The following is an 11,017-nucleotide window of genomic DNA, read 5'->3' as shown; positions in this document are numbered from 1 at the left end:
AAGGAGAAAGAAAGAAAAGAGGGAAGGAAGGAAGGAAGGAGGGAAGGAGGGAGGGAGAAAGGAAGTAGGGAGGAATGAAGGCACAACAGAGAGAAGGATAGAAGGAAGGAGGAGGGAGAGAGAGACAAATTGAAGGAGAGAAGGAGACGAAGGGAAGCAGTCGGAAGGAAGGACGAGAAAGGCTAAAAAGGAGGAAGAGAGATGGCCCAAACGAATGAAGGAGGGAGAAGAGATGGGCAAAGAGAAAAAAGGGAGGAGAAACGAGTAACAGAAAAGATGAAAAACTAGGGAGGAAAAGAGTAATCAGTCCCCCCCCCTCTCTCTCTCTCTCTCTCTCTCGCTCGCTCTCATTTTTCCAGCTCACCCCCACACCAAACGCTCTTGTCAAATCTCAAAATAATCTTCCCCGACAGACCAAAACTTAGCGGCGAGCAAACTAGTGTCAAGTTAAAAGAATGGATGATATTACTGTGCTTAGCTGGGGTAGTAGCAGTAGTAGTAGTAGTAGTAGTAATAATAATAATAATAATAATAATAATAATAATAATGGTAAAGTGATAAGTAACACTCCTGACCCTTCTTATCAGTTAAACACAGGGTGAATATTAAATGAGGATGATTAATAATAATAATAATAATAATACCCCACAGTTTGTCTATCCCACTGACTACGGACTCCAGTTCTCAGATTGTCTATACAGCATGTACACACACACACACACACACACACACACACACACACACACACACACACACACACACACACACACACACTCGGAATTCCCATGAACACACTCATCTACATCTCAATACACACACATCGTAGTGGCCATACATATGCACACGACCACAAGACGCACACATGTATGTATAATTCATGTGTCTATGAGAGAGAGAGAGAGAGAGAGAGAACTCTTACTGAATACAACTGCAACTAGACAGCACTCAGAGAGCGCATACCTCCGCCAATGCCTTAAAAGATCCGGATCCGTGGAGATATCGTGTGCAAAACATAGGACTCGGATCCAACCCAAAATTTAATCAACTGTTCGTTGACCCATGGCCCACTCTTCCACAAAATTGTATTGAAATACATAAAGAACTTTTGGATATTGTGCGGGCTACACAGGATCCGGATCCAGATCTGGCCCAAATTTAAACAACTCTTGTTTAGCCCATGGCCTACCCTTCCACAAAATTTCACTGAAATTCACTGGGAAATTTGGGAATTATCACGTGAACTGGCAAACAGAATGAAGCTGCCATAGGCAGGACGCCTGCCGGGTGGATCTAATTGCGTCTGCTTATTTTTCACCGGCGTGTGGGCAGCAGTGCTTGTCGGGTGAATCCGATTGTGTCTGCTTACTTTTCACCGGCGTATGGGCAGTCGTTTGGCGAAATTTTTCGCTCTTCATTGCGATGCACAGGGCGGGTTTAGGAAGCCAAAAATTGTAATGCCAGGTGCGCCAGACATTTCTCTTCAATTTAGGAGGGGGGGGGGTAGATTTTCGTAATTTGAAAAAACGGTGCCTGGGCCGGCCACTGGGGTCCGACGATTTCCGGCCCCACGGCCACTGAGGGTTCATCCCTCCACCCAGCCCAGGGCCTCGGACCGATTTTGATGAAAAACAACAGGCTTCCAGGGCTTATGGATACCTACCTTCTGATTTTTTTGTTTTTTTCATAACGATTAGCGCAATATTGTGATCTGTAGACAGCAGGCAGACAGACAGACAGACAGACATGCGGATCTGACCAACATGCTTAGCGAGCCTTTCCATTCCGGCAGGCAACGAACACAGGTGAATACATAACCATCCCCAACTTTGTTGGCGATGGTAAAAAACAGATTTCTCGCCCTGATCCATTCTCTCTCTCTCTCTCTCTCAGGTTCATCTTCCATCCCTCCTTCCTCCTTTTGCCTTTGGCTCCATTTCTTTCTGCTCCTACTCCTCTTCTTCTTCTTCCTCTTCCTCATCGTCGTCTTCTTCACAATTATCTTATTTTTCATTCCAGTTAAAGATCTCTCTCTCTCTCTCAAGAAAGAAAGAAAGAAAGAAAGAACGAAAGAAAGAGAGAATGAAAGGAAAAAATTATAAAGAAAGAAGAAAGACACGGACACGAACTTTAAGAGGAAAGAAACTATAAGTGGAGGGAGAGAGAGAGAGAGGAATGGGGGGAGGGAAGGAGAAATATTTGTGACAGGGAGGGAAGATGTGATGATGATGATGATGATGATGATGATGATGATGATGATAATGATGATGATGATGATGACGAAGAAGATGAGGACGAAGAAAATGAAGAAGAAGAAGAAGAAGAAGATGATGATGATGATGATGATGACGAAGACATACATTCCAGGAAACTACAAGAGAAAGACGAGGAGGAGGAGGAGGATAAGAAGACGAAGAATAAAAGCAAGGTTTCGACGCCGAGGAGGAGAAGAAGGAGGAAGAGGAGGAGGAGGAGGAGGAGAAAATGAAGAAGAATAAGAGGTCGAAGAGGAGGAAGAGGCAGGGGAATAGGTGTATGTGGAGTCACGAGTCTTAATTAACACAAGAGTCAAAAGTCAGTGAAGAGGGAGTGGAGAGGGAGGGAAGGACTTCAGGGGGAGGGATGGGGGAAGGGAATGGAGAGAGAGAGAGGGAAGGGGGGAGGGGGGAAAGAAAAGGAAGGATGGAGGAGGGAACTTCACCAACTCCTGTCCACCATTTAATTGGACTCTACGAACACCATATCCTGCTTCAAAATACACCACTTGGGTTACCGTAAAAACAACCCTGATTTCTTCCTTACAAAATCTATCCCAGGCCGAACAACGCAGCACACACACACACACACACACACACACACACACACACACATAGGCCTTCAGGTAGCACAAGCCGTGTAAACAGGCCCACAAGGCAACACCCGCCATTCCTACACGATACACTCCATTCTTTCTCATCCACACTCATCCTGTAACGTTCTTGAGGTTGTACAATTTGCCCAGGAACATCAGGTCACAAGCAACGATTAACGCGCCTTAAAAATAAAATAATACCAATACACACTACCAACTTCAGTCTCTCTGCTGGTAGTCTGGCCTCTCAACGCCAAGTCCTACAGTGAAAGACGTAGACATAAAGAAAAAGCTAGACACAGAGACAAAAAATCCAAACTCACATGCTGTAGCGACTTTAGCCTCCTCGCTGGCAGTCCTTCCTCTTGAACTCCACGCAATACAATGACACACGTAGCCTTGCTGATCGTAGCCCGCCACCTCCCCCACCTGACTCCTCTCCACCTCCAGCAGCGCCTCCGTCACCCTCACGCCACTCTCGGGGTTCACGAAGGAGGTGATGCTTTGGGATTCTGGGACGGGGTGCGCACTGTTGCATTGGAAGTAGACTGGAAAAATGCAGAAAAAATTAATGACGATAGTAAACAAAATAGCAGGTAATAGTAGTAGTAAAGAAAATAATAATAATAATAATAATAATAACGGGCCATCCCTTGACCAAGCATATATACAATTATTACAGCCTAACTAGCCAGCAATTAGGAAGAACAGGTAATAACTAGTTCACCCCTTCACCCCGAGGCTGTGGTATTTGTGTTTTTGCTATCCCCAATTTTTCTGCCCACTTCCACGCCCTTTCCTTCATCTTCCGTCAATCTTTCCTTCAATCTGCACCTTCCTTTCATCCCTCTTTTCTTCATTTGCTTTATTTAATTGTGTTCCCTTTCTTTCAACCTGTTCTTTTAGTCTTTTCACGCCCTTCTTTTCCTTCAGCCGATTCTTTCCTTCTTTTCTTCCCTTCACATTGTTTCTTCATTCGTCTGTCCAGTTCGTGCTAGAGGGAAGCCTTCATGTAGTTGCACAGATACAACTAGGCGGCTTCAGAGCCCGGTTTGACGAGCGCTTCTAAACTCCCTGCCAATCCCCAGAAAAGATGATGAGGTGCAGGAAAGGGAAATCCTCAGCCTGCAGTCCACCAAGCTCACGGCCAAATGAACCTCAGGCAACTACCATTATCCAGTTCCTACTTCTTGTCGTTTACTATTTATTTTCAATCCTTGCTTTATTTCTTACCTTTACCCCTGCTCCCTTCGTCTCTCCCCTTTACCCTCCCTTCTTTCCTCCTCCCTTTAATACCCACTCTTCCCTTTTATTCTTTTCTTTCCTTACATCCCCTACTCTCTCTCTTCCCTTTTCCTTCATTTTTTTTTCCATGACATCCCTACTGCTCTTCCTCTCAGTCTCTCAGTATGACGCAAAATATGGACAGGTAAGATCGTCTCTATCAATATATTAACTTTGGCTTTGGCTGCAGAGATGACGACTAAAAGTTATTATGTCCTGTAAACCATTTATCACCCATCCACTCCTAAACTCCGAAAACACACACACACACACACACACACACACACACACACACACACACACACACACACACACACAGCTACTTTTAACGAGACAGACAGACAGACAGTATTCCATCTAAACAAAGTACAAAGATTCAGGTGACATGGGTAGCTTTATGTCGCAACAGGTACATATTCTTGTGACAGTGAGGGAAAGTGAACAAGCAACCTATACAGTGCAAATAACTAACCGTACTGACGACTGCCCGGTTAGTTTATCATAGTTCCACCTCCCTTGATCTTTGGATGCTTTAGTGGAGAAAATACCTGAATATCAAAAGGAAATCGTATGTATCAAGGTATAGGAGCCTGGCTGGTCTTGCCTAGTTCCCGATAGATGCACTGTGGGGTGGTAGCAATGGTAGTAGACGGAGAGATGGTAGTATTAGGCCAAGTTAGAGTGGAAAGAGTATAGCTGGCCAAAATGTGGTCTGACAGCCAAAAACAAGGCGTCTTCAGCCCATCACTACGGGGACACCAAACCTTTTACACTTGGTTTCATTTCTAAGTGGTACAATTACCTCGCTCATGTACTGGTTTTAAGTATATCTACTATAATTCTCGGGGGTCCATGCCACACCCTAGGAGTTTACGTCACGCACACTCACGACTCCCAATACGAAACTCAGCGAAACAGTGTGTGAAGGAAGGAGGCTCTCAGACGTCCGTGGGGGAATGAAAAATACGGGAGACAGGACTCTATGCTGGGAGGAATTTGTCAACGAACTTTTGCTCATCACTGCAATATTGGGAGCTTGTGAGGCCCTACCTGTCAACGTGGCTGGGTTGTTCCTCATAGATTCCATTTTTCCTTATATCTCCCATTAAATTCACGTACAATAATAATCCCCATTTTTCTCCATTAACTTCACGTACTTTGAGAGCGTGTGCCTTTGCAAGTGAGCTTGGATGAATCCAGATATCTTTCATTAAATTCACGTACACTAATATTCCCCATATCTACCCATTAAATTCACGTACACTAATATTCCCCCATTTCTACCTATTAAATTCAAGTACACTAATATTCCCCATATCTACCCGTTAAATTCACGTACAGTAATAATCCCAATATCTTCCCATTAAATTCACGTACTCTAATAATTCTCCATATCGACCCATTTAATTCACGTACACTAATAATCCCCATATCTACCCATTAAATTTCACGTACATTAATAATCCCCATATCTTCCTATTAAATTCACGTACACTAATAATCCCCATCTTACCATTAAATTCACGTACACTAATAATCCCCATATCAACCTATCAAATTCACGTACACTAATAATCCCCATCTTACCATTAAATTCACGTACACTAATATTCCCCATATCTACCCATTAAATTCACGTACCTTTAAGAGCGTGTGCGGCCCTGCAGGTGAGGGTGGCCGGCTTGTTCCTGATCACGTAGGTGTCACGTGGATGTTGCAGGAAGACAGGGGGGGAGGTATCCACTGCACCTGACATCACCGACACCACACCCTCACCACTACCACCATCACCTGAGAAAGAGAGAATCGTCATCATCATCATCATCATCACCGTCGTCGTCATCATCATCATTATCATCGTCATCAACATCATCATTATTGCCAATATCCTCCTCCTCATCATCATCAATATTATCAGCATCATTTTCCTCCGCTTCCTTCTCCTCCTCCTCCTCATCATCATCATCATTATCCTCCTTCTCATCATCATCATCATCATCATCATCCTGTTCATCATCATCATTATCCTCCTCCTCCTCCTCATCATCATCATCAGTATCCTCATCATCATCATTATCATCAACATTATCCTCCTCCCCCTCATCATCATCATCAACCCCTCCCAGCACTAACCCTCACCCTGGGCACTACTCTCACCACGTGAAATATAGATATGTCAGTAAAACAGCGGTAACACGTGAAGGGAAGTGAAATAAAGGAAAGGAAAAATGAGATACTACCTGGGCCCGTATTCTCGTCGGTTGAGGATGCTCCCTAACACCTTTTTGTATGCGATTTATTTCTCTATTACACTTTACTGTCCTCTTGTCACGTAAGTATTTTCACGATCACCACACCCTGCATAAATAACGTACAAAAGGAAATTAACCTAGATCCAAAAATAAATAGCTAAGGAAGAAGTGTTAGGGAGCTTCCATTACCTGCGAGAAAGGGAGTCCTGGCTCCCTAATACCGACGGTTAAGATTACCTAACACCTCTTCATGAGGATTTATTATGATTATTAAATCCTGTCGTCCTCTTCTGCGTTAATCAAATCATTCTAACATTACCATACTCAGCATAAATGACGTACAAAAAGATATTAACCACTCATACCTAAAAATAATTCGCTTAGGAAGAGGTGTTAGGGGGCTTCGATAACGGGGGAGAATATAAGCCCTGGTGGATTAGGTTGTTCACTCTTACCTGACTAGACGGCCAGGTGAAGTCAGGTTGGAGGCTCGATCTGATCATTAACTAAAGACACGATGATCCCCACCTCATTCTGACCTCATAATTTAGGTATATTGAATGTCATGGAGCCACGATTTCGTTTTAAGTTGTGAAAATAGGCCAGTTCCTTCATGTGAAAGCAAGACGACTACACACACACACACACACACACGCCTCCACCATGTTACAAAATCCTATCAGATCTTACCAAACGGCATCGGATCCTTCTGAAAGAGAGTTGGATCCACTCATAGTTCAAATCGTCTATAGGCTGCAAAAATAAACATAAATAAAAGAAGGCATACTGGGGTTCAAGGGGTTTCGACAAAATCCTACCCCGTTACAAAGCGATATTGGATCCTTCCGTAAAAGTGTTATATCCTCTCTTGGGTTAATATCCTGTGTCTGGGAAGCAGGAAGAGAAAGACGAATAGCTGGAAGGAGGGAGGGAGGGAAGGAGGGGAAGGGACGGAGGGAAAGTGGGAGAGGAGGGAGGGAGGAAGAGAGGAAATGAAATGATGGTGAGAGGGAAGGGAAAGACGAAAGAACGGGAGGAAAAGGAGAGGTAAGAAGGAGTTGGGGAACAGAAAGAAGAGAAACGGAAGGGAAGAGGGAGAGAGAGAGAGAGAGAGAGAGGGGGGGGGGACCCTAGCAAAGAAGACAGTCTCAGCTAATATTAATCACTAACCTTTCTTCGTAATGGCACATAGACCAAAAAGATTAGAGAGAGAGAGAGAGAGAGAGAGAGAGAGAGAGAGAGAGAGAGAATAAAGAGGAGGTAGGGAAGATGAACAATGAAGAGCCAGGGGAGAGGGGAGAGAGGGAGAAGGGAGAAGGCTGTCGGGTGAATGAGGGGGAGGAGGAAAAGGGAGGGTGAAAGAAGGGAGAAAGAGGAATAGGAGGAAGAGGAAGGAAGAGAGTGGACCAGAGAAAAGAAAATGGAGATAGAAAAAAGAATTATTTATGTGAAGTACCGTAAAGAATATATATAGTGTAGATAAAACAAGCCTTATTGACAGAGAGAGAGAGAGAGAGAGAGACGGGACCCCATCAGAGAAGACAGTCTCTCCTAATATTTAATTACTCACCTTTCTTCGTAATGCCACATGTCTAAGAAAGAGAGAGAGAGAGAGAGAGAGAGAGAGAGAGATTATAACTGTCTTCCTCTTGCACAGTGTTATGGTGAGAGTAGGCTTTTACGAATCATACAGAGCTGAATTGACAGACTTAGTAATACAAACAAAATCACTGCTCCAGCTCTGTTAGGTAAAGATATTAGCCTCTGAAAAGCGTCATGAGCGAGTCGGGAAGCTCACTGTAATTTTCCACCTACACACCTTCAGTAAACTTCTCTCGCCCGCTTCCCTCGCTCGCAATAAATCAGTGTTAGAGTGACGGGGTTAGTTTAGTAGGGATCGGAGAGTGATTAGTTGATATTTTGATTACTGATTACAAAACTTTATTTTTTGTTTCTGATGGTTCTCAAGCACACACACACACACACACACACACACACACACACACACACACACACACACGCACACAAACCCTCCTTCCCTTACACTGCTTCCTCCAATCTCTTCGTTCATCCCTCTTTCACTTTCTCTTTCCTTCGTTCCCTCCATTCTATCACCTCTCTCTCTCTCTCTCTCTCTCTCTCTCTCTCTCTCTTGTCTTTGTTCTCCCCCCATGTTTAATTCTGTCCGATTCTTTCCAGCCTGTTCTGAAGACCTGTCTGTCTAAAAAATGTACGACTACCAGATGCTCTGTCTGTCTGTCTGTCTGTCTGTCTCTCTCTCTCTCTCTCTCTCTACCATTACTTGATGTCATATTCTTGCCATCCCAACCAGACTCTCTCTCTCTCTCTCTCTCTCTCTCTCTCTCTCTCTCTCTCACACACACACACACACACACACACACACACACACACACACACACACACACACACACACACACACACACACACACACGCAGCCTCGTCTAGCCACTCAGTTTTCTCATTACGAACGGCATAAAGGGAGCAGACACACGTGACGATTACAATAGGACCCCCTGAGAGAGAGAGAGAGAGAGAGAGAGAGAGAGAGAGAGAGAGGGGGGGAAAGTGGGATTTAGACACTGAGAGAAAAAGAAAAGGGAGAGGCAGAGACAGGGGGAGACAAAATGAAAAGGAAAGTTATAAGAGAGGATGATGCAGAGGGAGGGAGGGAGGGAAAGGGAGATGAAGGAAGGGAGGAGGTAGGGAAGGATATGGATAAATAAAAAAAACAAAGGGAGAAGGAAAGGGGGGGCGGGAGGTATGAGGAAAAATAAGGAGAGAAAAGAAGGAATGAGGGACGAAATGAGATGATAATGAATGAAGGATACAAACTATGAAGGAAGGAAGGAAGGAAAGAACACAGTGAGGGAAGGAGAAACATTTGTGATGGAGAGAAGAGAAGGACTGGAGAAAGGAATGGAGGGAGGAGAGAAAATGCGGGAGAAAAATGCGAAAAGGAGGAAGGAAAGAGGGGGAGGAGAGAAGAAAGAATGGAGGGAAAAATTTCTTTAGGAGTGTGAAGGGAGGGAGGGTGGGAGGAGGGAGAGAAGGGGGGAGGGAGGATGAAGAGAGAGGGAGAGAAGGAAGGGAGGGAAAAAATGGGAGAGAGAAGGGAGGGATGGAAGGCAGGAGGGAGGGAGGAGAGGACGGAGGGGAGAGAGAGAGGAGAGAAAAAGGGATGTAGATAAAGAGGAGACGGTCGAAGAAAGAAAAGAAAGTTGGAGAGAAAGAACGATTAAACTTAAGTGAAACGATTTTAGGTCAACCACACATTAAATTATTCAGTTCTGATAACAACAGCACAAAGGTCAAGGTCACAGGGCAAGGCCAACTTAAACACTTTTGATCCAATTTGAATCAAACTTAGTGGATGGGTTCATGATCATACAAGGATGAGGTATTTCAAGTCTGAGAAGAATTGGTCCAAGGTCAAGGTCACAAAGTTAGGTCAAAATTTCAGTCATATAAGCCAATCGCAAGGCGTGGGTGTTGCTCTCTCACGGTGCTTCTTGTTATGTCTAAAAGATTTCATTCAGGTCAAGAGAGACTTCAAACTGTAGCATCTTAGTCACAGCCTTCCTCAATCCCTTCACCACTACAACACCCTTAATCTGAATAACTTACATAACCCTTCGAAGCTTTCTACACAGATTTTTAAACACACGTAAAAGAAGCATTGAAAGACACGCGATAATAAAATGTCTGAAGATGCAGGAAGACCAGAGACAAAAACAAAAAAAAATGGTAAAGAGATCGAGACAGTAAAATGACATAATCCCATCACTACAACTTTTTAAAACTCCAGTGCGTGTCATGATGTAGTAACGTACACCTGAGAAGTGTCATGATAACGGTGTAACTATTAACCAGCCACGCAAAACACAGTAATATGCGAAAATAAATAAATAAATAAATAAATAAATGAAGGGATGGGATTGCATGTGGTTTTACTGCCTCGGTTTTGTTGTGATGGTTTTAGGTGCACTGGCATCCCTGCATCATCATACCTAAATATTTTTTATTTATACGTGTAGATGTAACTTCATTGATAACGAAGTGTTCAAAATAATTTACATATATAGATTAAGAGAGAGAGAGAGAGAGAGAGAGAGAGACTGATGAATTGAGCGAGTGAAGACCTTATACCTGTACACTCAGAAAATGAAGGAGAGAAAATTAAAACTAACTTTAATTTGCTCACTCCATTTTTCTTCACCAAAATTACTAACAATGGTCTTTCCTTTTTATGTGGTTGGAGAGAGAGAGAGAGAGAGAGAGAGAGAGAGATGAAAGAAGGGAAGTAGAGGGGGAAATAAGAAGGAAAGAACGAAAGAGAGGTAGTAAGAAAAGAAGAGAGAGAAGACAGAGAGTTAAAACAGAAGTAGGGTGGAGAGAATATAAAGAAAATGTGAGACAGTGTGCAAATTACAACAAATAAACAGTTTAAAGCGAGAGAAACTCAGTGTGCAAATTAAAAACAGTGAGATACGAGCAAATTAAGGGACTGAGGAGTAAGAAAAAGAGAGAGTGAGTGGGTGAGTTTGTAGATTAAAGCGACCAGGTAAAATAGAGAAAATTAGAGAGTTAATTAATACAGGATAAAAAAGATATT

At 43.5% G+C, this 11,017-nt stretch overlaps 1 protein-coding gene across 1 annotated transcript in view; it reads right to left on the bottom strand.

The window, feature by feature from the left end:
- LOC145394828 (netrin receptor UNC5C-like) overlaps nt 1-5,888 on the bottom strand; it is a 203,455-nt gene extending 197,567 nt beyond the window's left edge. The window contains exons 1-2 of the mRNA XM_080268627.1: nt 5,774-5,888; nt 3,172-3,396 (exon numbers count right to left, since the gene is read on the bottom strand). Of these exons, the coding sequence (XP_080124753.1) occupies nt 3,172-3,396; nt 5,774-5,888 (340 nt within the window). The remainder of the gene's footprint in view (nt 1-3,171; nt 3,397-5,773) is intronic.
- Nucleotides 5,889-11,017: the final 5,129 nt, after the last annotated feature.

This window comes from Coenobita brevimanus, chromosome 28 (assembly GCF_032717465.1).
Source record: "Coenobita brevimanus isolate Jiangsu-jjx chromosome 28, ASM3271746v2, whole genome shotgun sequence".
NCBI classification, from domain to species: Eukaryota; Metazoa; Arthropoda; class Malacostraca; order Decapoda; family Coenobitidae; genus Coenobita; species Coenobita brevimanus.
The sequence above is the reverse complement of the archived record's forward strand: the minus strand, read 5'-3'. Positions and strand labels throughout refer to the sequence as shown.